Source organism: Triplophysa rosa, linkage group LG2 (assembly GCF_024868665.1).
Source record: "Triplophysa rosa linkage group LG2, Trosa_1v2, whole genome shotgun sequence".
Taxonomy (NCBI): Eukaryota; Metazoa; Chordata; class Actinopteri; order Cypriniformes; family Nemacheilidae; genus Triplophysa; species Triplophysa rosa.
In genome coordinates this window covers 29,257,242-29,284,940 of record NC_079891.1, presented here as the reverse complement: position 1 = coordinate 29,284,940, position 27,699 = coordinate 29,257,242, and the positions used below count along the sequence as shown (strand labels likewise).

General features: G+C 38.4%; 1 protein-coding gene across 5 annotated transcripts; it reads right to left on the bottom strand.

Annotated features, from left to right (window-relative positions):
• Positions 1-1,481: 1,481 nt before the first annotated feature.
• trpv4 (transient receptor potential cation channel, subfamily V, member 4) lies at positions 1,482-27,498 on the bottom strand. Of its 5 annotated transcripts, none has more exons than XM_057320114.1 (17): positions 27,321-27,498; positions 24,471-24,567; positions 21,753-22,189; positions 20,549-20,724; positions 18,999-19,151; positions 17,297-17,437; positions 10,466-10,764; positions 10,004-10,183; positions 7,971-8,129; positions 7,740-7,832; positions 7,475-7,548; positions 6,851-7,016; positions 3,845-3,911; positions 3,272-3,576; positions 3,018-3,145; positions 2,812-2,924; positions 1,482-2,731 (listed from the first exon to the last, which is right to left on the bottom strand). In XM_057320114.1, the coding sequence occupies exons 2-17, from the start codon at positions 24,495-24,497 to the stop codon at positions 2,619-2,621; spliced, it is 2,631 nt and encodes an 876-aa protein (XP_057176097.1). In that variant the 5' UTR covers positions 24,498-24,567; positions 27,321-27,498; the 3' UTR covers positions 1,482-2,618. The 5 variants fall into 5 exon arrangements, with proteins under 5 accessions (XP_057176097.1, XP_057176106.1, XP_057176133.1 ...); XM_057320123.1 differs by having other exon boundaries at positions 21,753-22,186; XM_057320150.1 differs by having other exon boundaries at positions 24,485-24,567.
• Positions 27,499-27,699: the final 201 nt, after the last annotated feature.

Sequence of the window (27,699 nt, the reverse complement as noted above, 5' to 3'; positions counted from 1 at the left end):
ACGTCATAAAAATACAGTTGCCCGTAGGCATTCATGATCTAAAATAAAACAAAGCTGTTATGAGATGCAACTCAATCTAGCAGAAGGTAATGAGGTTTTTCTAATGAGAGAAGCGCTTCTGTGTGGCAAATATTCTTACCTAAATTAACCATGTTGACCAACAAAATCATACGAAAATAACATGGTGCTACAGTAATAAATCAATAAGCCCCAAGAAGCAGTGGGTTACAGTGCATTGTATAACAGTTAAGGGCGTTGTGGCACGACGCGAAGCGGAGTGCGGTCAGCCGTTATATATTGAGGTATTTTATAACGGTTTAGAACTCCGCTCAGCCAATCAGAATCAAGGACCAGAACTGACCGTTTTATAATCATAGTTTAACTATGGTATTTGTAGTAAAAGCAGCAACCACACATTTGATGTGGTCTCACAACAATAACTATATATTTAACCATTTGTTTAACTATATATTTGCACTTTTACTACGATAAAGCAATTTTTCACAGTTATGTGTCAACGAAACATGTTTTCAGTGAACAAACCTTGCAGTAAATGTTTAACGGTATTTTTAGACTGATCATTTCATTGTCTTCATCTTACACATTGTGTGGATTGTAGCTAACCTCTCTATGATGTGTTAACAGGTCTATTATAGCCTATATTTGGTAACAGGTACACGATTCACTTTTTAGAGATAGAGTTGCTGAAATAAAAAAGTTTGAGCTGTAATTTAGGGCGATCATGCCACTGTCGAGTTATTCTTGGCATCTTATCAGCTTTGTGCCCTTGGGCACAACCCCATGGTGCTCCACCCTTAACTCCATGTTGCTCCAGGGTGACGGTCCCTGCCCTTACTGTGCAAGTCCCATGAGTCTGTAAAATTGCATCGAACTAAAGCACTAACAAACTCTGACAAAGTGTTTTTGTGAAGTGACAAGCATGCTGAGAGGCTTGCACAAAAGGCTGAATCAGTAGACCAGTCATGCTAAGACTCATTATGATCATGATAATGCAGCTTATGTGATTACATAAAGAGGTCTGACAACTAATAAAATACCATTACATTCTTAAAGGGACAGTTGACACAAAAATACAAATTCTGTCATCATTTACTCACCTTTGAGTTGTTCCAAATCTGTATAAATTTCTTTGTTCTGTTCTGATGAACACAGAGAAACAGTTCTTGGCCACATTGAAAAAATATCTTCTTTTGTGTTCAACAGAACAAAGAAATTTATAAAACAATTTTTCCTACTATGGTAGCCAAGAACTGTTTGGTTACAAGCATTCGTCCAAATATCTTTGTTCATCAGAACAAAGAAATTTATACAGATTTGGAACAACTCGAGGGTGAGTGAATGATGACAGAATTTTCATTTTTGGGTGAACAGTTCCTTTAAGATGAGCAGATTCATATTGTTTTTATATAAATTTAAAATACCAAACATATCATTATAAATCTGAATACTTTGAAAATAAAATGGTTAGTGTATCTTTTTATTTAACAAAAACTCCATGTGTGTCAATACAGGACATAAAAATAGTTCTTAACAGCAGCACCAAATATCTAACATATTGGCAAGATACATTTTGCTCTAAAGAATATATTACCGTCTATTCTTATACATCCCTCTTCTACCGAATATATTCAATGCTTTAAAAAAACTTCAGATCAAATATAAAGGATATTTGAAAATGACCATAGGCCTGTAAACAAAGGGACTCACAGCCCGATTCCAGTCTATTCTTAATCCACTAAATCACAATATAAAAAAATGAAAACGTAATAAAATAGTCAGTTTCTTTTAAAAAGGCAAAGGCACACAGACAATGTCTTCGTCTTTGTAAAAAAACAGCATATCATAAATACATAAAACAAGAAAATGAAAGTAAAAAGTTGGATGCTTTCTCCCTTGTCATGTTTTTTCTGAATTACAAGTGAAACACCGCTTCACTTTAAGTCATTACCAACATCACACTCATTAAGTCCAGTGTCACACTACTGCCAGCATACTGAGGTGAAAATAGCATATTACTGAAGTCTGGCATTGTGTACACTCCTGTTGTGAGGGCCACATCTGTTTCTGCATGACCTTTATTACAAAACAATGCCAAAGGCCAACTCCAAAACATATATGATTCTTTTCCATTATGGCTGGGCAATATAACACAAAAGCATTATAATATGATATTTCATAAAATGAATGTTGTGATTATGGCAATGCACCTTTTAAACTGAGGTAACCTGACATGATTATTGATTACAATGTAACCTTTTCCACTTCATCCATAAAACAATGCCGAGATTTGTCACTTGTCAGCAGAAAGTACGGTAGACATGAGTATTGTAGATGCCGATACCCAGATCAGAGGCACTGTTTGTTCTGATTTCTGCATCTAAATAATTTAAACAAGGTCTCAGTTTATACAATCTATTGCACACTCCATGATCAACAAAACAGATTGTCCCTGAGTGTCTCATGGGTCCATATATACATAATACATGATCATTGTAAAAAATGGTTTTAAAAAAGGACCCTTTAAAAATGATATATATGGCTGTTCTAATATGAATAAAAACATTGGCAGCTTTAATAAAACACATCATTGTGCTGCTTTAGCTTTCTGATTTATGTCTGTGTCGGCCTGTGAGAGGCTCCATCTCTACAATATGATCTCGGGGGCTCCTGCTCAGTTCAACCACTCTTGGCACGACCGTCGACCAGCGATCTGTTGTTGCGATAGAGAAAAATCATGTTTGTTAGATGATTCTTTGAATAAGCGTTTTAACATACGTGTACGTTACAAACCTCTTCGAAGGCCCCGCCCTCCCTGTGTGTGTTCATAATAGTCCTTCTGGCCGGGATCCTCATTTATAATGCCCAGATTTTGATTCCAATGGGACCACTTCACCTCATCGACTCTACAACACGAACAAGTTAAATCCATATCTCCGGTAAGTAATAGGAATGGTTCGGCCGTGATTTAATAATGGATAGAGGGGTTGTAGCTGTACCTGAAGCACCAGCGTTTGTCTGGTGTTCCATCAAAGCTCTTGCCCAAAGTAACCATCTCTCCAACCCGAAAAGACCTCCGCAGACACACAGGGAAGGAACGCTCGATGTCCAGTATAGTGGTTGCCCACTGATATAAAACCAAAACAAAGTAACAAACATATTTAAGCACACCCCCTTTTAAATGAAACCCCACCCACCAAAGACATGCATTCAAAGACACTTGGAGATATTCCACCATCTATATCTCTCTCACCTGCAGTTTCCAGATCTTCTTGCTCTCTTTGGACACCTGACCCACCGTCTCCCCCATCAAAGCGATTAACATGTTGAGTAACAGGACGAAGGTGAGAATGATGTATGTGACCAGGAGAACGAGGAAGACACCAGGATACTGTGCACCTTTAAGCATGTCATCCAGCTCTCCTATGCCGATAGTCAGCTTAAACAGGTCCAGCAGAAATTCACTGAAGGTGTTTGAGTCTCGGCATTCTGGGTATTTGGGGCAGGAATCCTTACACGTCTCCTCCTCCGGGCAGATGGTCAGCAGAGAAACTAACGCTGTTGAAATGATGAGAGGCAATAAATACTTAGCATAGTAAGAACAATATGGCTATTTGCAAATCAACTAATGTGGCTCTCTTTATTACGTACAAAAAACTGACTGGGTAAGCGATCGTTTTAATTATTTTCATTTTTTCGCTCCAAGTAAATCAGTTTTAAAGGTCAAACAGGATCATATTGCCCCTCAACAGCACAGACGGGGTAGTTTGTGATGGGGGCTGCTAGCCTATTAATGAAATGAGATTTAAAAAATTGCAAGCAATACCTGATGCGTAGCCAATCATGAAGAGCACATACACCAGCAGGAACCGGAACAAATCTTTAATGAGAATCTGAACAAAATATCCAAATTGAAGGTTAAGTATAATGATATCTCGATTACACTTACAATATGGAAAGGAAGCTGACAGGCAAGCATTTTCATTATTCAATGAGTTTGATGTAGTTCCCAGCAGTTATCACTAAAAATAGCAGCTAGTTACGCTTAACTATGGAGTCATGTGTCCAACATAACAAACAGGATAATATACTGTAGTTTCCAGTTTTTTATAAACTCATCCTACAGAAAGTTTTGTTGCTTTTAGTAGCTTTGAGGTCATTTTCACGCTAGTAATGTTGAAAACACAACAAGTGATACTAAAGATTTACGCTTTAAGTGCATTAAAGTGATACTTCACCCAAAAATGAAAATTCTGTCATCATTTACTCACCTTCGAGTTGTTCCAAATGTGGATACATTTCTTTGTTCTGATGAACACAGAGAAAGATATTTGGAATAATGCTTGTAACCAAACAGATCTCAACACCCATTGACTCCCATAGGAGGAAAAAAACAATGGTGGTCAAAAGTGCCCCAGAACTGTTTGCTGTCCTACATTCTTCAAAATGTCTTCTTTTATGTTCAACAGAACAAATGATAAAGTAATGTTTCCTACTATGGTAGTCAATGGGTGTTGAGATCTGTTTGGTTACAAGCATTATTCCAAATATCATTATCTGTGTTTATCAGAACAAAGAAATGTATACACATTTGGAACAACTCGAAGGTGAGTAAATGATGACAGAATTTTCATTTTTGGGAGAAGTATCCCTTTAAACAGAGGTGGACAGTATTTTAGTATTTTTACTCTGCTTAAGTAAAGTTGATCTGTACTTCACTACATTATAAAGCATATATCATACTGTTTATGCCACCACATTTCATAAATATATTTATTTACATTTTGTTTACCTTTAACTTAAGTACATTGAAATCTAGTACTTTTTACTTTTGACAGGGATTAGCCAGGACTAGGCCTTGGTTATATTAGGATATACAGTATATGTTGCTTTTGAAAGCATACTTTACAAAAAAAAATACTGTGTGGATTTCGAGACAAAACAATCGCATTGATATATTTTAAGATGTCATTGCAAGTTGTTTTTGATCAAGAAAGCTGCGTTCACACCAGAGCCGTTGAATATGAGAGTTACGACACTCACAGTGTCTCGTCACACCCCTACAACATAGTAATAAGTGTACACAGTCTGCTAATATTTAGCAAAATTTATGCAAAAACAGTTGCGGTTGTCTGTCCCGCTAAAGTCCATTTAAAAAGGTTGATAGCATGGATTTGTTTGGAACGTGGCGCTCCATGAACCACGCCGCGGCGAGACCGTGTGTCGTAATTCCGCGGTCAGACTAGACTTTGACCATGTGAAATTCATTTGGACGGTGCTGCAAAAATGGGCAGGAGCGATTCCTCCATCTTTTACATTTCTGTACCTCGAGGTCACATTGTGACGTTTTGATCTTCTATTGGTCTCACGCATTCACGTGACACAAAATTCGGAGGTCAGAGATCACCAAACTTGAACTTTGCTACGCAGCGAAATATCTTCGGATGGGCTTGCGTTTCCGGTCTGTCGCATTTGCGTGCGTATGAATGGAAGTCAATGGAGCAAAAAGGCTAGTGTGACCGGGGCCTAACTCTTATATGCAACGGCTCTGGTTCACACCAAACGCGAATTAAGCGATTTGCGCGAGCAAATTACACACAAAGTCAATGCAAAGACGCGCATGCGTCCTCCGCGCAAGTTGAAAAATTTCAGATAGATGCGATAATCAAAAATGCAACCATTATTTCCCGTTTCAAAAAACACCTGTGCTAGGGATGCACCGATACCAGTATCGGGTATCGGCCCGATACCAAGCTCATGTACTCGTACTCGTAATGACACACCGATACCAAAGACCGATACCTCACGTGACATACATAGAGCCCTATGATTTCCGCAATGCGGAAAACGCGGACGGAATCGAGGAATCCAGGCATTTCCTAACAAGAAATTATCGCTGAACCGCTAACAGCTAATGTAACAGCTAACAAAATATTAATGTTTAAATATGTATTCTGCTTGTTTTGCATGACTGTGTGTGAAAGAGTGGTGCGGTTGCGTGTACTGAACCTGAACGCATTGTGCTATGTGCTTGTGAAACCTTCAACGCCAGCGTTTCACTGCACGAGGACATGAACTCATAACAAACACCATTTGCGGCGATCCGTCAAAATAAATGACCGGTTAACTTAAACAAACGCTCTTTGCGGCGTCCCGTCAAAATAAAAGTCCGCTTGACTTGAACAAGTTATAATACACTCACATTTTACCACACCATCCCCCTTGAATTTTTTATAATTCAACCACAGAGTATATTGTTTACTTTAGCAAACTGAAGTAAATGTGCTAGTAAAATTGTGGTACTTATCATAAAAAATTGAACTTAATTTAAAAATAGTACTTAAATTTAAGTAGACCTAAAAACAAAAGAAAAACAATGTACCAGTAAGATACTGGTTTATTAACATTATTGTACATTATACAGGCATCGGTTATAGGTATCGGTATCGGCGAGTACCAGAAAAAAAGTATCGGTACTCGTACTCGGTCTTTAAAAAATGGTATCGGTGCATCCCTAACCTGTACTGTATATCTCACAAAATTTGAATCAAAGTTTGAAGAAATCAAAATGACATTTATTAGGTTTAAATCAAAGAGCAGCATATTTTCAGTTATTTTGAGTTTATAGCTTTCAAACACGTCAAAGCTGCCACCAAATGTACCCCTTTCAAACAAGTCAGTCAGCAAGCTGCTGTCAGAGGAACTAGAACAAAATCATTTGAATCACAATGGCAATCTTATATGACTATAACAGTGGAACACAGTAACTAAGATTGAATGTTATAGCTTGTTTGGAGAAAGATAAAGTCCTTGAATATAAGGAACGTTGTACCTTCTGAATCATGATGCTGTAGGTTCCAGTGAGTTTAAAGCCTCTGGTAAAATACAGGGTGTTCATCCAACCCAGCGCGAGAGCAAATACCATCACAGACAGGTAGGCCTCGATTCCTGACAGATACAGCGCTGCAGATACCAGAACCAGCAGAGAGTAGATGAAGCTATCAAACAGAAGGGAAGAGTCACAATTAATAAAATGACTATAGCTGATCAAGTAAACTGACTAATGATCAGCTCAATACTGACGACTAAAATGATGATGGCTTTTGGGAATCTTCATACACTTGTTAACTACGAAGGTTACAGAAAGTGTTTCACTGAGTTAATCTTTGACTCCGTTGCTAAGCTACAATATGTTAGACTTGCTTTTTCCATTTGAAATGCCTCACTGGTTCAAAAATGCCACGTATTAATTATAATTAACATAAACATGTTGGCGAACTGCACTCATCTTCGCATAAGTAGCGTTGCTTTTATGCAATGAGATTAACTATTAAAACATGCCTAGAACGAAGTTGTGCAATTAATTAGACGGCTCAATTAAAAGGGGGAGAAAATCGCCTTAGGGAAAGACATGGAGAGCGAAGGAACACACAAAGAACGGGACCGAATGTCTTACTAGAGCAGTTGAAAGGATCCATCAATAAATAAAGAATTCACCCCCGGGCACTTCTTCAGGAAAAGGTCCTTAATCTAAAAATCAGGGGAGAAAACCAAGAAACGCTGCTCAAGATACAGTATGTATCGCTATAGATGAAGAGGGAAGATACTGCAGAGGAAATCGGAAAGTGTATGAAGGTGAATTTGGGTGCAACAGTGTTCTTATAGGATAATGGGATGATCTTGTATTGGAAATATTGGGTCGTTGTGTACGCATGGCTTACGTTTGTTATGAAGAAAAAGAGCCCAGAGGCCACAGTTATGAGCTCCCCCGCCAAACGTAGTTTGTCGTCTGTAGTGTTATAGGAGTAAGGGGGCTGTGGAGAGACAAAATGATTAGAGATCAACTCTGTATTGACACAATAAACATAAATACCAGTAATTCTAATAGAATGAGATGGACCACTCAGAGAAAAATGAGGGAGCTTGCTTAAAAAAAACTAGGCTGTACTCACTTTTCCCACTGATGGGCGATAGTAAGCCACAAGAGTGAAGATGATCATAGTGACAAGGTAGGAAAACACACTGATGTAGAAGGTGACGGCAGCAAATTTCTGCCACTTGGCCCTCAGCAACTCATTAATGGGCTCCACTGCCAGCATCTCATGGCGATTCTGAAAGGAGAAATAATGAAACACTTCAGAGAGTTTGCAACACTAAGGTGGTCACTCTTTGCAGTCTTTGGTTATTGATTTTTGGCTGTATTTAAATTTTTGATGAATCCATAAATGTCCTTTAACAACCATCAGCACAAATTTAGGATACTATGGAGTGATTTTGTGGACTAAATTAGAAAGGAATTGCAAACTGCATTTGCAAATGCGTTTTCTATTTGTTCGTGTCAAAATTGTGACATAATTCAAACGCAAATGCAAACGGTTTGCATTTGCATTTACGCGAACGTACAATGTCTGCCAAATTTCAAAAGGAAAAGCAAAGTCTATTTGCAAATGAATTACCTCTGTTTTACGAGTTACGACCCTGCCATAATTAAATCGCAATAGCAATTCCCCATATGCTATTTCACTTCCTCTGGCGTCGCGTATTAAACCTGCCAAAACTCAAATGAAATCCCAAATCCCTTTGCATTTGCGTTTCCTCTGACTTGTACAGAAACCTGTCAATCAATGGTGGGGGTGGGCTTATTCAACGGGGCGTGTTTGGGAAGTAACGTCATTCACCGTTACAGTGGTGGCAGTCAGTCCAACACCAAGGTGACACTGTCAGGGCGACACCGGTTGTGGCTAAAAGGGATTCAGCTACAGCTAAAAGCCAAAATAACAATAATGGAACAAACGAGGATCAGTTGTAAAGTTTCATATAGAGAAAATCTTTACAATGAATCACAGTTGCGGTACTTAACAAGTATAATTTAAAGAAGTTCAATGGGCTCGATAAACAGATGAACACAAACAGTGGTCTGGTGATATCAATGAGCTACCAATAAGTCATATTGAAGCAGTGTGGATTCATCATAACTACATTAATTTCTCAGGTTGGTGCATCACCTGATGGGCTCATTTACTGCACATGTTGTTGAAAAGGCCGTTCGGAAATTAAATTAATGTTTAAATACAGCAACATCTCCATCCAGTAATTTGTAGATGACAGCTACTTCTGTGTCCAGCAAACTCACTAAAACACTGGAGCACAAGTTTGTCTTTGTCTCACAGAGATGTAGAATTCATGTACTTCTGTAATTTATTATTAACTTGTTATATGCATAATGAACAACAATGATAATACAGGATGCTGTTTATTCATACAAATTGAACACATGCTAAGTGATGCCGCTCTGAGCCCAGAGTTCCAGCGAGAGTTATTTCCAAACAAATAAAACTGAAAACTGCATGGTTTTCAACGCCGATTGTGAGTGCAGTTGTAATAGTTTACAAAACAGCAAGCGTTAACTTCACTCCCAATGTGTTTAGCTGTATCACTTTCCTATGGTATCTCCTTAAGTTCCAGTCGACGGTGAATGATGTCGCTTCCCGATACAAACACGCCCCACTGAATAAGCCCACCCATTGATTCCACCCCGCCATTGATTGACAGGTTTCTGTACAATTCAGGGGAAACGCAAATGCCAAGAGATTTGCGATTTCATTTGAGTTTTGGCAGGCTTAATACGAGACGCCAGAGGAAGTGAGATAGCATATGGGGAATTGCTATTGCGATTTAAATATGGCAGGGTCGTAACTCGTAAGACACAGGTAATTCATTTGCAAATAGACTTTGCTTTTCCTTTTGAAATTTGGCAGACATTGTACGTTCGCGTAAATGCAAATGCAAACGGTTTGCATTTGAGTTTGAATTATGTCACAATTTTGACACGAACAAATAGAAAACGCATTTGCAAATGCAGTTAGCAAACCATTTTTAATTTAGTCCGCAAAATCTTTCCATAGGATACATTACTCAACACAAAGCCTTTAATCTGAAATTTTGAAGTAGAAAATGAAAAAAAAAAAAAATTTCACACGTTCACCTCAATCTTGCTGTTGTAGACAAGTATCTCCAGAACAGAGACTTCCTCTCCGCAGGTATCCAGAGAAGAAAGATCATAGAGATTAGAGTACACGGGTCCATAAGCCCAGTCTTTAAACTTCCGAGAGAGATGACGGGCCTCCTCATCTTTAATCTCTCTCCGAATGATGTGTTGAAACACCTGTAGAGAAAAACATTAAAGGGACAGTTAGCCTTCAAAATGAAAATTCTGTCATTATTTACATGCCCTCTTGTCATTTCAAACCTTCTGCAGAACACAAAATAAGATATTTAGAAAAATGTTCAGAAAACCGTCGGTTCAAAGTTTCTTCTTTTGTGTTTTGCAGAAGAAAGAAAATCACACAGGTTTAAAATGACAACAGGGTAAGTACTGTATATGATTACAGATTTTTAATTTGGAAGATTTCTAATGCAAGTTTTCAAAGTGAAGGTGGGCTCCTACCCCGATTTTTCCCAGCTTGGCGGCCATCATGAGAGGAGACATGCCGTCATTGTTCAGTATATTCTCCAGGTTGCAATCTGGGTAGAGTTTGCAGCATTTAATGAGCAGCAAGTCGTACATCTTGGTGACAAATCTCGTGTTGTCCCGGGTGTTGTCTGCGATATGGACCAGGGCGTGGAGCACACTGTTTCCCCTTGAGTCCTGCCTACGCAGATCTGCTTTTTTGTGGCTGTTCTCAGTCAGGTAATGCACCATGTCTGGTTGGTTGGTACAGGCTGCGAGGGAGAGGGGAAGCTCACCTGAGCAATGAGGAAAAACAATGTAAGCTTGTCAGTGCTGGTGGATTGAGGACGATAGAAAACTGCTTGTTTTTTTATTAGCTTTAAGAACAGCATCCAAAACACACTGCGATCAGCTATGCTATATTGTCTTGTATATTATATGTCAATATATTAAATCATTTATTATATATTTGAAAATATATGTGTCCACAAATAGGGGCCTATTTTCGAAATTGAAATTGATACATCATCTGAAAGCTGAATAAATAAGCTTTCCGTTGATGTATGGTTTGTTAAGATAGGATAATATTTGGCCGAGACAAAACTATTTGAAAATCTGGAATCTGAGGGTGCAAAATGTAAATATTGAGAATATCATCTTTAAAGATGTCCATCAGAGGCACTGTAGGAGTCATTGCTAAGAAGAAACAGGTTTGTTTTAAAGGCGCAATGTGGGATTTTTAGGAGGATCTATTGACAGAAATGCAATATAATATACAAAAACTATTTCTTCAGAGGTGTATAAAGACCCGTAATGAACCGTTATGTTTGTATTGCCTTAGAATAAGCTATTTCTATCTACATACAGAGCGGGCCTACATACATTGAATTCGCCGTGTTGCGCCACCATGTCTTGTACAGTAGCCCTAAACCGACAAACAGCTCTACAAAGCATGTTTCCTCTTCCTCTCCCTCTACACTGCGGTACGTAGTCCGGTTGTCCCTGACTTTACAAAGGGGGGAAAACGTCTACTAACTTACTCCTAACTGCTATCTTGCTGTCAGATCAAACGCCTTTAACAGCGTTGCTATATACTGTTACATAGCTCTGCCCACAAACGTACTGTGCAATGCAAGCATGAATTGCTTAGCTTTATCATAGCTTAGACCACACAAATAAAAATGCAAATGTATAAAATAAGCGAAGACGACACGAGTATAATACAAGCAGCACACTGGTTCCAGATAAACAATGACGCTAATATTACAACAACAACATATCTTGGTTCTAACAAACAGAAAAACCAATGTTACTCACATACTGATCCGAATCAAAGCAACCTCCTCGGGGGTGATTTTTAGACAATCTTTCTCTCCAACGTCTCTCTGCTGGAAAGTATCTCCATAGATATCGGAGTATCTCTGCTAAAAGACTTAGTAACGTAACCGCGGGTCCTAACGCATCTCTTCTGGAAAGTCTTTATAATATTAACGCAGGTCCTAGCTCCTGCCTGACTTTTAGCCTTCTTTTTATACTTAAAATCCACAGAAACTTTATTTTATGTAATAAATAAGACATTGCTCTTTCTACAGTATTTCTAATGCCCTCATGATCTCTTCCCTGAGTCACGATGACGCAGCAGACGACATCTTTTTGTACTGTGGTGGCCACCATTGTGTTTCGAAAGGGAGGGGTTGCAATTCTCAAACTCACCGCTAGTGGCCGCTATAAATCCCACTCTAGACCTTTAACGCTCTCTATTGGCTTAACGCTTTAATGATTGTAATGTTGATTTAATGTTGTGGAGAGTAGATGAACCCGAAAGCAGAAATTCTAAGCTTTACATAGATACCAAACTTGAGTGGGTAACTCCTATAGAGCAGGCAGAAGCGAGCGATGTTTGTAGGCGTGTTTCTGGAAATTTTTGTTTGCGATTTTGCTGCAATCACTCAAGTTTTTATATATTTACAGTAGAAAATTGAATATGGAACATGATCTTTACTTAATATCCTAATGATTTTTGGCTTAAAAGAAAACTATACATTGGGTCTCATTCATTAAGCATGCGTACGCACAAATTTGTGCTTGAAACCTGCGTACAAACTATTTCACGAACAAATTATGTTTCACTAAAACAGCTGAAAGCACACGTTCGCAAATAAAAATCACCAGTCTCTCTCTCTCTAAGACAAAATGACAAAATTTATGTTTGATATTAGCACTTCTCCTTTGCCGAGATAATCCATCCACCTCACAGGTGTAGCATATCAAGATGCTGATTAGACAGCATGATTATTGCACAGGTGTGCCTTAGGCTGGTTACAATAAAAGGCCAATCTAAAATGTGCAGTTTTTAACTTAATTCATATACAGTGAAAGAGTAAGAAAAGCTGTGTTAGACTATAGGTCGAGCTGCAAGGTTTCTCTGAATAACAGCGCTTTTACAGCCGGCTAACGAGAACTCTGTAAACTGCGTGTCTGTATAAAAGGTGTTTTATTGTGTATGAACTGATTTTGAGAACTCTCACTTGGAATTACTTGCAAGAGCACATCTGTAGACGGCATGACATGGGGTTGCCTGGAGTATCTTCGACTTAAGTGACGACAGGTGGTAAAGAAAAGATTTTTTTAGGTGGAAAGCCCTTATATGTAGATGGACTGGGTGTGTTTTATGCAAATGACTAAACTCGTGCAAGCGGCCGCTCATTTAGAATACTCCAAATTCATTAACATTACGATGAGGTTAAGAACAAATTCATGTGCGTACGCACGTGTTGTGAATTAGGCGGAACGTTTTCATGAGAAGTTCAAATGTGCGTGTAAATACAAAAAATCTATGCAATTATTAGTGAATGAGACCCATCGTTTTGTTGGCTATTGCTACAAATATAGAAAATATGAAGCTACCTCACACCATGTTGAATGTTGCGCCATCTTGGGAGGATGGCTGCTTGTGCGTTCAATACAGTGTTTTGCTTTTCTTGTTTGATTAGAAAATATAACTATGGTAGGTCGGTCTTGCTGCGTTAAAAACTGCAATAGCATTACGCAGAGTCATTCAGGAAAAGCCCATGGTTTTTTCACTTTCGATTTCTCCATTTTTTAAACAAAACAAGTAACTGTACATATCAAAACAATAATAAAAGTGGAGTAAGATCCTCCCAAGATGGCGGCGCCACTGCAACATGCAACATAAGGCGTGACGTCAGCTTCACATTCTCTACACCCATGCGAATTATGACTGGTTTTGTGGTCCATGGTCACACATAGGATAATACATTGTTAACATTTTACAATAATACAATATATTGAACAATACATAAGGAATTGCAGCTTTTCATGTATTGGAATACGAAATATAATATAAAGCACTTGGTTCTAATATATGGAAATGTGTTATGTAATAAATTGCTTTATATTTTCCCATATATTTAATTTTGTAAGGGTTCCTTTTTTGGGATTTCTGTCCAGCTATTAGACCCCATACTCCAGATGTTCCTTTAATCCATCATTTCCCTAGTTTCCCTAACTAAATACCACAATGAGAAAATACAATTACAGACTAAAATCAATCACTCTTGCGCTGGGCTCGCAGAACAAATACGCTTTGATCTAAATGTCACCATTGGTATCCAGTACTCAATTATTGGTCGTCTCACGAGAACTCTTGGCAAACAGGAAATCCAAACAGCAAGCTGAGAGTGAGCTGTTGCCAGGGGTGACAGATTATTTTCATGTCACTTCTTATAGAAACGCTTCGCTCTCATTGATTTGCATGCGCTCAGAGAGCGGTTAGCGTGACTGCTAAATCACATTAGCTGTCAGCGAGCTCGGGTTTGAGATCACGTCACCGAGAAGCTTCGCGCTCAGATCAGAGGGGATTAAACGCTGACAGCCGTGTCTAATACAAATGAAAATCATTTACAGGTGAATAAAGGAGAGATGGAGACTCCTGGCAGGACACCAGAAAAGATAATCCTGTTCTGTCATCCCCGGATTATATTAAAATAGTTTTGCACCTTTCAATCAGCTCCACAGCAGATGTCTTGTTTTGTGATTTAAAATGTGCGGATGTAAATGAGGTTGAGGAGAATTAAAAAGAGAATTCAAATTCTTTGTTTGTTCAGAGAATCGTAATTGTTTTATGAACTATTGACGTAAAACTCCAGCACGAAGGATCAACTAAAGTCTTAAAGTTAAAGCAAACTGCATTATCCATTGTATTTTCAAATATATTTTTTAAAGAAGCAATCTTCAATAAGAAAAATGTAGACCAGAATCAAATTTTATTTACTAGAAATTGATTGAGTCCTAAAAAGTTTGCATTCCATATATAGCTGTCACAATACCAGATTTTTACTACATGATTATCATGTCAAAAGAAATTCAGAATAACAATATTATCACGATACCTATAGAAATGTTGTTTTTAAAGAATACATTTATCTTTTCCTTTTTTGTTTCTTCTTTTTTTGGCCAATGAATCACACTTAAAATACAAGTGTAGTGAGGCATGGTTTGTAACCGTCATTACTCTTAAAGCAAAATTATAAATGGTTGCTAAATTATTCACGGAATTATAATTAGAATTAATACCATATTGATCGATATTGTGGTTTTTAGTGTCACAATTATTGTCAATACTGTTATATTGTGACACCCCTTGTTCCATATTTTGTTTTAGGCTTTTTGACCAAGACATGGAGCCTTGAAGGCAAACTTCCCAATGTTTACATTTACATTTATGCATAAATGGCAGATGCTTTTATATTTAAAGTTTCTTACAGCCCATTCAAGGAACATGTTTTGTTTCCTGGGGACTGAACCCATGACCTTATAACCATTACACTGTGTTTTTTATTTCTTCATTAAAATATTTAATTTTTCGAAATCCTCCTGTTCGACGCTTCTGATTTACATGAGATTTTGTATATAGCAAAAATCTAGGGATGCTCACAAAAAGAAATTGACAAAAGCTTTTAGACTGATCAAACCGGTCTCATATACTATGAATTCGACTGCAAGCTTATCAAAAGGGACTTTAGGCCCAGATTCACATGAATTGTGGCATATATCGTCCAAAGACAGTGCTGACAAACAAATATTTAAAAAAAATTGGTTGGTTGAGTCATTCAGCAGATATGAGCAAATATAATTTTTGGTGGGGCCAATAATGACAAATTGGTCTACATCATGTGAGCTCAATGTCCATGAGAAAACCTTTTATACAGGACAGTATGCATTCTGAGGAAGCATGCTGAAATATGTCAATAGAGGGCGCTACACCCACAGAAAACCTCTGAACTCTACAACAGATTTAACATCAACAGAAGTATCTATTTTATTCACAGCATCTGTTCTTTAATACTTTCCAAATAAGGAACTTTTACTTATTTGTCTGAACTTGCTTGACCTTGTCTGACCCAAATAATTGCTGCTTGCGACTATATTATTTCAGGGTTGTAGACTGATAGAGTTGTAGTAACATACTCTTATCAACAAAGGGCAGAACATGTTCAGGTAGAAGCAGAGGGACCTTAGCTCAGACACCAAAATGACTCTTACACAGTCTCCCAAATATAGTACATGCCCTTTGACTGTTTTCTGTTGCAAACAGAGGCTCCTTTAACTCTCTTACATCCTTGGTACCGTCACACTTGTTTTATTTATGACGTAACGTCTTGTTGATGTTCTTCAAAGCTCCACAAACAGTTTTGCTCACAGCTAAACATTTCATGAAAGCACAAATTGTGTAACACTCCTCACTTTTGCCAACCCATAAGGAAAAAAGAAAATCGCCTGATGTTGCCATGGGAATAGTATGGTTTTCCAAAATCTCATGTGCCCAAATATTGGTTATTCATGGGCAAACCCGTGTAAGCTAGGCTACCCCTCCTGAATGCCTCTTGAAATAAAAAAAATGTTATGTCTTGATCTTTTCAAAAACTGTGATGGTATAAAGGCAAATAGCTGATAAAACAGGAAAGGGAGCTTCCCACACATAGCTTTTGTCAGGAATAGCGTGGCTGAAGAACCCAATTGCAGGCAGGCGGGGTAGAAGGGGTTAACAAAAACGTTATTAATTCAAAACACAAAACAAAACCCACGAGGGGGTGTAAAACAGGAACAGAACTAAGATACCAAAACATGAAACAAAAACTTACCACAATGGGGGCAGAACAAGAACTAAAAATAGTCAACAAGAACTCGACCAAACGTCTCACACAAAACCACGGCAGGGTAAACACAAAACTCAATCCACGGACAAGGTGAAGAACACGAACACTGAACGCAAGTACATACACAATCCACGAGCACAGGACAAAGAAACATGAGGGCATTTTAAAGGCAAGACAAACGAGGGATAATGACAAAGGGCAGGTGGGAAACATTAGACACGGCAGGGAAGCAATACATGAAACGAGAGTGGCGGGGGCCAATGACAAGACACAAGAAAGCACATGAGAAGTAAAAACATAAACAACTCATGGCTTTCTCACATAAAACCTAAGGGCTCTGTCCCGATCCTGCCACACGACTAGAAGTTCAGAAACAAGAAGGCAGAACCGTGACAGCTTTGGGATGAAAGACTGGGGTGAGTGTTGTAATGAGGTTAATCTCTTATTATTAAACCAGATGTCTCAAACTAGTTTATAAAAATGTTAGTATTTGACTGGACGTGCTTTTGATATGAAGTGCAAAATCATCCCACAATAAAAAAAACACAAATAAAACAAAAATTGCTAACACAAAATTTAAAAAAGATTTTTCTCAAACAATAATTGCTGAAACATTCACCAAAATCAAAATTATTATCAACAAACTTACCAAAGTAGAAATATCCACCCTCTTCTCTAGGCTGGAAGAATCGTCCTCTGGCCTGGGCATAAACATCGGCCTCCTTCTCTACCAGAAGCTCCACATACTGTTTGCATCGGCGCTCGATAGCAATATGCAGTGCAGTCTGACCTGCGGACATGCCACATTTTCATTCTGAATAAAGATGCCTGTACCAACAACATAAAATGAACTAACTACAATGATTAAAACACACTACACTACAGTTCTGGCACACTACAGGAAAAATTATATCTATATCTTATCTCACAGAGCAGCAGGAAACAGCACAATATTATTAGATACTGTAAATTTATCTTAGAGGATGTAAAGCAACATGAAAATAAGTAGATAGAGCTTGGATACATTCGAACGATCTTTTGTTCTTACAATACTGTAGATGAGTGAAATTTTAGTGAAATGTTTCAGCTTTGATTTTTGCATCTATTAGATCGTTTTGCCTCGACTGTTCACACTGATGTTTAGACGTGACCCGTATATGTTATTTGTTTGAACAAAGCAGCGCCCTGTGTGCACATGTGCGCATAAACTAAACAATAATGTCATGTGTACTTACTACTACCTTCATGTGTATGAACAACACGCATAAATCATCTGCAAACAAGTGGCCACTGCTGAGCAATGTGGGTCCACCTTGTTCCTTTATTAAAAGATTTTTTATTTTCTAAAATGTATACAAACAGACTAATGTTTAACTAACATTGTTAACACTAACATCTATTCATTTGTAATCAAATTTAATGACGTAATAAAGAAAGTCTGACTCAAGAGAACTGTTTTACTTAAATGTGCTGAGAACAATGGGGATGATCTTGACTTAATTTGAGTTGTTTAGTTCATTTGTATGTGTTTTGGCTTTGTGTCTCCAAAGGAAATCTGTTGACAGGCAGACGTAGCCTGACATATACGCTTTCCTGCCTCGAGGTCTGGAAGCAACACTGCCAAACTAATGGAACCGATTTGTGAGCGACTGCATCCTGTGGACATTTAAAAGAAAGATAGACTACGCAAAGTCTGCAGTACATCTAGCGTGTATTGCAAGACATGTAACTTCCCAATATAGATGCAAAACAAAAACTAAAAATGGTATCATACTTCACATCACAAACCTGACAAATACTTAAATTAATCATTAATATTTGGTTTTGGTTATTTTGAATAATTGAGTCTATGGCCATAACGCATTTATTTGATCATTTTGGCCTTTATGCTTTATATTTTTATTGATACAGAAATAGAGATGGGGAGAGGAGCGACAAGACGCAAGAGCAGCTTGTGTCACAAAAGGATGTCATTCACGTGGGCGTCAATGATCAATGTCTCAGCACCCGCTTTTACCCACAGGCTACAGGTGTGACATCTGTTTTCGCAACATTAATGCATCTGAAGGCAAGGAAAGTTGCGAAATATTGCAATGGGTGTGGCACTGTCGAAATGAAATGGCTTGCGTCCAGTCCTAAACACAAACAGGCCACAGAGGAACAGCGTTTGTAAGGACTCTTTGTGCTGCTCAGGGTGGAGACCACAGGCAACTGAACGACAGCTCTGAGGAAACTTCTTAAACACTGAGTTCAGTCAGAAGCACAAATGTGAAACTCCACATTTGACCAAATTCAAGCTCTGGCTACGAGCTGAGAATCTGGTTTGTGTGTTTAAGGTTTGGACGTCTCACCTCTGTAATATACATCTCTGAAGGGCGTGTTGATGAACTCTCGCAGGTTTCCTGTCTGTTCTGCAATGTCCACTAATACAGGGATGGTGTCATTCTGTCCATTCTGCAGGTTCAGGAGAGCTTTTGGTAGACATGTTTTTCCAGTAGAGGGCTCTAAAAGAAATACAATAAACATAATCTGTTAACAACAGATTATTAGAAGACGTTTAAAAGAAAACTTTAAACACACACAATACTAAAGTGTAATGGGTGGTTGCCAGGGTGTTGCTATACAGTTCAGAGTGGTTTCTTAAAGGAACAGTTCACACAAAAATGAAAATTCTGCCTTCATTTACTCAAGTTGTTCCAAATCTGTAGAAATGTCTTTGTTCTGATGAACACAGAGAAAAAAATTTGGAAGAAGGCTTGTAACCAAACAGTTCTGGGCCACCATTAACTACCAAAGTAGGAAAATTTGCTTAATACATTTCTTTGTTCTGTTGGACACAAAAGACGATATTTTGAAGAATGCTGAAAAGTAAACAGTTCTGGGGCACTTTTGACTACATTGTTATTTTTCCTACTATGGTAGTCAATGGTGGCCAAGAATGGTTTGGTTACAAGCATTCTTCCAAATATCTTTCTCTGTGGTCATCAGAACAAAGACATTTATACAGATTGAGGGCGAGTAAATGATGACAGAATTTCTATTTTTGGGTGAACTGTCCCTTTGATACGTTGCTTAAAAACGTATTGCTCTTCCAGTTTCTAAAACTCGATCCGCTTCACTCAGGCGAGGGGTCAAGTGAGACCTCTTCCTGTGTTTACATTTGGCCTGAGAAACTTAGTTGTCCGTCTCTGATCCCCCTTGAATTTTTCACTCTCTATTTGTGACGGTTTGCTGCGATTTCTTACTGCTCACTGTTAAAAGTTCATTTGAGTCTTTGAGACAGGAAGAGGAGTTTGGACTCCACCTCACAGTGTCACACTAAAATAAAATAGAATTTCCTCCAATACATGAAATGGGCACAATATCAGCCTAAAAAAATGTTAAACATGAGGAAATAAAGATATGGTAACAAAGGATAATAGGGACATGACCCAGATCCTTTTAAAACAGGAGTGTTTTGACTATTTAATTAAAAGATTTAAGCATTATTTTGAAAATTACTAAATCTAAAAATGACTCATTTTGGATATTACTAAATTACTTAACACAAAACGACCCTCTTTTATGTTTACAAGTACCTCTTTTCTTCTATGTTAGGTAAATGTAGGTATTGATAGCCTCAGTCACCATTTACTTTTATTGGTTGGGAAAAGAGCAGTGAAAACATTCTTCTCATTCCTCTAAAGAAAAGGGTTGTATTTGATGATCTTTTTAAGTACATAATGAATATAATTTAAACAAATTATTTTATTAAACTAATACATTTTTCAGTGAGTACTATATTTTGGGCAGCAAACCCAAAATTAAAACCTACACCCAAAACACAGACACGCTACTGACATATACCTCACTGCACTTTGCTGGAACCTAGCTCACAGACTAAACCCTTCCCAGAATGCACCTTTGAACTCTTCATCCGTGAGCCTCTTTTCTTGCGACGTTAGATACGGCAGGAGACCGTCCAGAGCTCTCGGGTCTGCTCGCGATACAGCATCAAACAGTAGCCCGCGGTTGAAGACTTTCAGAACTGCGGGCTCTGGGGATCCCTCATCACATGACATCTCAATCTCTGCCTTCCTGTGGGGGTGAATATAATAAGTTTACATTATCTTCAGATAAATCTTAATGGCCCGGTTTCACAGACAGGGTTTAGCTTAAGCCAGGACTGGGCCTTAATTAAATTATGATAATTAAGCAGATTATATAAAAATGCCATAGTAAAAACATGTTTTAGGATTTGTCATCGCAAGTTATTTTCAGTTAAGACAGCACAAACTTGTATTTTAGTCTGGGACTAGGTTAAGCCTTGTTTGTGAAATGGGGCAAATGTGTTCCAAAACCACAACCGCATTCATTTTCATTTCAAGTTTGTGTTTATTAACGCAGATAATTAGAAAGACATGACTGCATCATAACTTTTTTTAGAAAACGTTCTCAGACTACTGACCGAGAGTACTGTCCTTTTCACTATATTTAGTTGTAAATTGTGTTACCTAAACTTGTCCATGTCCACTGGCATTTTTTAATGCACAAAGTTAAAACCTGTTTTAAAGAACCACCCTAACTGACTTGAAGATCCCCAGACTGAACTCACTGTATGTCAGGTGTACAATAATAGTTCACAGGTCATAATATACTGGGAATCTAAGCGGTCTAACCAACTCCAGCATAAACATTGCTCCAAAAGCATGCATGGAAACAACGGCAGACATTCAGATGCCCTACTGTGCATATTCACAAGAGAATTAAATCATTTGTAGACTGTCTGTTGCACAGAACATAACATATACAAATCGTTACAATCTATGAAAACGTTCCACTGCCCGACACTTCTATAAAGAGATATTACCACAGCTACATAGCAAGAGGTCTGCACTGTGTCATTCAGTAAACAATGTATCTATCTGTGTTTTAACATTCTTCAAGGTCAAGTTAAACGCAAAGTAAAGGATGCCGTGACACAGGCAGGGGCATCATGCACCTTTTTCCTTACTGTCAGATAAGATGTAAAGAAAAAACATCTTTTGAACAACTGTGTAGCTGGATATATATATTATATTTTCATATACCGTGTATGCATGTGTAAAAAAGCTATCATCTCTCACCCCCGTGGCAGCTTCTTTCTGCGTTTCTTCTGGTTGTTGACCTCCCTATACGTGCCGTAGTCAAACAGAGAATCCATAGGTGCCTTCTTTGGTCCAGGTGCCACTGGATACTCAGAGATGGTGGACTCCAGGAGGTCCATGGGATTAGGAACCCCCTTTTTAAAGGCCCCAGGGAACCTTATCCGCATGTTCTGCTTCGAGTCAAGATTTTGCCCTGGTCGTCCTGGATCCTGCGGCGAATCCTGGGATGGCGGTGAGCCATCCTCATTCTCCAGTAGTTCGGCAAGAGAAGACATGGGAAAATTGGGATCTTCATCTGCTGAAGGGTCCTTACCTGTGCAGTCCTGTGCAGCAGTCCCAGGAGGCGAGGAGATCGAGTTTGACTCTGTTGTAGCCAGACGATAGCGCTTTAGTAGAGTGGCAGCAGAGAAACCCTGCTTGAAAGTCAAGAGAGAGTAAGAGGACAAGAAACAACATCTGGCTTGAATATGGAGATTAATATAGTTTTTAGTACTAGTCAAATTTATTTTTATAGTCTTTTTTATTTGAATTCTTTAAAAGCAACTGTACAGAAAACATGGCATTAAACAAGCAGACAATCAAATATTTATAGAAATAATAAATATAATGGAAATGTATAAAATCTAAGAAATATTTCTGTGGAGATGCATTTTAGTGCTAACACTCTCAAAATCATTTCACCCTGCTGGTAAAGCCAGTCAAACTAAGATACAGTACTAAGCTAGACCTAAGTCACAAACTTTCATATGCAGGGTTTTTCCTGCATAGAGAAATTGGAGGCGGCCGCCTCCGTCAAATGTCGTGCCGCCTCAGGCTCTCGCCAAAATTATGTTGCGAGTCTTCACAAGAAATGCTGCGTGCATTTAACAGACTGTCATTTGTAACTGCAGTTGCGACATTACGCCACAGTGGAGGCGCTGTTTCGTTATCAGCACACTGAGGCGCTAAAAAGAGTTGCAGAACAAGAGCCAGCCTGTGTTTCACGGCTGTTTGTTTTGCATGCAAGTACGTTTAATTTCTTAAAATTTATTAAAATAACATGACGTACATCATTGTAATGTCTTTAGCTGTGCAGTTGGATCGTTGAATCAGCGTATACTGTACACAGCGAGTTCGCCAGTATGAACGCACATTGCGTTCAGAACGACTCGCACACGAATGACTCATTTGAACAGATTCATTTAAACTATTGAACTTTTCAGTCACTAGCGAATATAAGAGATCATTGAATCATTTAAAGTGAACCACAGAGAATGCAAGATGTGAATGAGCTTTGCTCATTTAGAAAGACTGGTTAATTCAGTTGGCTATTGTGGGCTGAAAAGTTAGTTGAAATGATAAAAAAAAACATTTCTGTTTGGTTGAATAAAAGTATATAACTTAATAATATTCATTTTTATCTAATTTTATTAGAACTTTTAATATGTCAAATTCAAAGTCACTTTGGTTAAGCCACTTAAAGGTACGGTAGGCCTACATATGTGTGTGTACAAGATCAGGATGGCACCACCTCCGTCTCATTTTGAGCAAGAAACAACCCTGATATGGTATTAATTGTTCTCAGAGTGACCTTTCTTTTTCATTGTGTCTCAAGCTGCTTATGCGTAAGAGAAAACAGAGTTTTCGTAAGAGCGTAAAAGTTGGTGTGGAGATGGTAAGAGTGTGGAGATGGTAAGAGCACAAGAGTTGGTGTGGAGATGGTGTGCATCTCCACACCAACAGAAAACTCAATACCAAACATGTTACTGAAGGCATATAGTTTAGAACCATTTAGTCTTGTGGTCAATTTTTGCTTGGTCTGGAAACAATTTTGTAGCATCATTTGTAATGTTCACATGTGGAAAAAGATATCTTGCATAAAATGGCACATTCTACCAGTAGTCATTTGTAAATATACAGATATACACACATTAAAACTGTTTAGTTTAAACTTTAAAAATGAGGCCAAGTGGCCTAATGGTCATTTAGGCATCAGCGTTTGCAGCTGAGGGTTCTAGTCGTACCAGGGTCATATTTGCCAAACTACTTTTCAATACAGTTTTTTTTACAGTAGCTTTGGGTAAAAGCATCTGCCAAATGAGTAAATGTAAAATACTCTCTACTAACCAACAAACTGTAAGCAATATATTCACACACATTGATTTTAATTAAATCTATCTTTATAAGATCTGTGCAATGTCTACATTCTGTTTAATACCATATAAAAGCCGTACTAAAGTATGCCACATTGCCTAAAACGATTATAGTTCTGTGTAGATAAAATAACTCATCAGAGTCCCTTAAAGGAGCAATGTGGAGATTTTAGCGGCATCTAGCGGTGAGGTTGAGAACTGCAACCAACGGCTCACTCCTCCCCTTCCCTTTCGAAGCACTACGGCAGCTCTCAAAGACTAAGCTGTTGTCACGTTTTCGCTTCTTTGCCGAAGGAGATTACGTATTTACGACACGCGCTCTGTAGAGCAGTTTGTCTGTTTAGGGCTACAGTCGAAATAACATGGTGAATTCCATGTAAGGGGACATGGAAGATAGATGTGTATGTAGACAGAAGACATTATGTTCATTATGTAAGGAAGACATAGTTATGCATATTATATTGCATTTCTGGCAGTGGATCCTCCTAATTATTACACACACAGCACCTTTAAACTTTGCAGTGTCAGCTGCACACAAGAATGAATACAGAAATATTACTATTACAGAATATATAGTACTTGCTTCACTCATTGTCTTGTATCTTGCGTGCTGTTTTCCAAATAACAGATTCCTCCTCAGGAGAGCAGAGAAGTGTCAGTGCCTACAGGTGCCCAAACAGAGCAGGAGAAAATAATAAAAACCCATGTTAAAACAACACACACTGAATACTGAACAATGTCAGAAAACCCGCTTATTGTGAAATCACCTCAGGCTACATGCAGTTCTGAATAGTCTGTCTACTGTGTAACTGGGTTTGCTTATCCTGGTTTCTTGATTCCAACCCTGCCCTTTTTTAGTTTCAGATTATAATTGTTTCCCAAATTCTGGATTAACCTCGGGATTCCTCAAGTCTCTTTCTGCAGTCACTCCGGGTTTTGCTTGTTTAATAACAGAGTATGCAGGTGAGACATAGGCTGCGTCTGAAATCGCCTACTTCAATACTATATAGTAGGCGAAAATGAGTATGAGTCATGAATCCGAAACCTCAGTATGCAAAAAACAGTAGGCGAGAAATACCCGGATGGTCTACTACTTCCGCCGAGATTCGCAAGTGTGGAATCGGATGGACACTTATCTATCCCATGATGCCACGGGAGCTGAGTAACGGTCAAATTTCAAAAGTAAATCAAATAAATATAGCGGAAACTTTAAGGCGGAAGTCTGTTTTTAATGTAAGTGCCAATAAATTAATTTCTCGTGACTAAATTATGTTTTTATCAACGCTCACGAGTAGGTTGTTGTTAATACGTCATAGGTCAAAGAGCATATGGGTCACATGACCATAAAACATGGCGGATACAGTATGTCCGAAATGTATTCATACTACTCCCACTCATACTATATTGAACGTACTGTTTTAACGGCCGATGGGTAGGTACTTATTCAAATTCAGTACGTACTGTCACAGTATGCGATTTCGGAAAGTTTTTGAGAAGTAAACTGCAGAAGTACTATGAATCTAAAACATTTAAATAATTCACATTTTCTCTTTGTGCCGATTACTTTTTTATGCAAGTAATATATTTTGTTGCACATTTCACACAATGTCCCACGTTTTGAACCAAGATACCCCAGCTAAACAGCTAAAGAAAAACACACCACTATATTCATTCTGAATCCCCATCCCACCCACCTAATATACACACCCACACTCTAAACCCATTGTCCACACGCTACAATGCATTGTGGGATTTTATCCCAATAATAAACTTATTCCCTCATTGCCCAGAACAGACATGACTCATAGTGCCTCTCTCCCATTCTCTCCCAGTTCAAGGGGAAATTCCTCTGTCCATCCAATTACCAAATCTCAACTCCTGACTCTGAGGCAACAATGATAAACCAATGACGACATCAAAGAACCTCTAGTGCTGATGTTGCGTTTAATGCTTAAACTAATAATTCGCTTTACTATCATTGTTTACTCGAGTCATTTCAAACTCACATGACTTTGTTCTGCATGTGTAACACAAAATTAGGATTTTTAAAGAATGCTACTAATAGTTTTTTTTTTTTTTTGGAACCCGCCACTCCCTGTCAATACAGCTTTAAAACATATATAGATGACATCAAAATCATGTTTTGATTATATGGAAATGAGTTGCGTATGATTCTGCAAAACAGTAGAATGTTGGGAACAACACGAGGGTGAGAAAATAAGAATTTGACATTTTTTATTTTGTTAACTGTTATTTTAAACACAGACCCATAAAATGGCAATCTGATGTGCTTCCGGGCCACTCTTTTTCCAGGTCTATACAACTGAGCTCATCTCCAGGATTAACCAGCACAGGTCCTGTTCAGACACGTCTGAGACGTTTCAAAAGCACGACATCTTCTCTAGTAGTTTCCTCTGATGAATCACAAACATCTATACACTAAACCTACTTCTCTTGAATCTCTAACATTACAAACATTGTCTTACGTTAGTTAACAAGACTCAACAAAGATACTGAAGAGAGCTTGGTCCATATTTCCCTAAACTGTGCTCTGCTTGGTGTGGAGGTTTCCGTTTGCCCATGTTTGCTTAAGCGGGGTGGTGGAAAATCCAACACAAACCCCCACTGTCACCGTTGCTGCCCCTGACAAGCACTATACAAATACTGTCTACAGAAGCGGATCTGGCCTGACTCCAATAAGATTTCACTCCAATACACACCATTATCACTAGAAAGAGTGAAAGCAGAGCGTTGAAGGGGTTTGATAACCAATGGTAACATTGGAGTCCAACACTTTGGGAACTGGATGGTGCATCAGAGCAGGCAAACAACTGAGCTAATGAGAAATAAGACAGATAGAGAAAGACAATTTTATCATTTCTAGATAAGAGTTGGAAATGAAAGATGACCCCAGAGGAAGATTTAGACTTCCTTCTAAATGTCACCAAGTCTCTCTAAGGAGTTTAACAGCTGTACTAACTGGTGGTGTCTGTCCTAATGCACGAGGTTGTGGGAAAAAGTGATCCAAAGAGTTTCCAGAGCTGCTGACAGTTCAGCCACAAGTGTGATCTCATGCAATGACTGTAAAATCCCAATTTTGCGAAATGAGAGAAAGAATAATCTTACGTAGCAGATCTGTGCATGGCAAACACACTCAGTGTGTATACAAACAACACTCCGATTTGGAGATATCGGGTGAAATGGGAAGAGGAAGCTGTTTAAAACTAGGTCAAATAATAATATTCAGTACAGAGAGATATAAGTCTGAACATATCTTTTTTTTTAGGATGGACCAGTAAATCAAGAACGTAACGTTTCGAATAATTCTATTAAATACACAAAAGTTTGCTTTTCGCTATTACGAATAAGTGCAGTCTCTACAGTCACAAAAGTTATCAAGAGGAAAGCACCTCACCTGCACAAATGAAAGTTTCCTTTTATTTGTAGAATCGATGGTTAATCCCGACAAGAGGTCAAATCCGCGCTTTCATTCATCGGATGGGAAGGAATGCGTACCGCACTTCGAGTAACTTTAATAAGCGCTTCATCTTTCCAGTTCAGGGTTTCAGACTGGAGATAATGGGAGGAGGGCAAGTCTGGAGAAATGTGGCGCTTTTGATTTCTCACCGCCCACTTTGTGAAAACCTGTAAGGTTAGACACGAGCCTTAGGGGTGTGGATCTCTGATATATGTAGACTCCTTCTATAGATAAATATCAGATAAATCATTTTATCTTTTAAAACCTTGTAAACCAACAAAATATGTACATAACATGGATCTATAGCTAACCTGTT

Coding starts and splice junctions, on each gene's coding strand:
- trpv4 (XM_057320114.1), bottom strand. CDS start 24,497: ATGAGTGAAGCAAGTACTATATATTCT. Junction 10,765..17,296: donor GGGTGGATATTTCTACTTTG/GTAAGTTTGTTG, acceptor CTCATTGCTCAG/GTGAGCTTCCCCTCTCCCTC. Junction 3,912..6,850: donor ACAGCATCATGATTCAGAAG/GTACAACGTTCC, acceptor TATTTTGTTCAG/ATTCTCATTAAAGATTTGTT.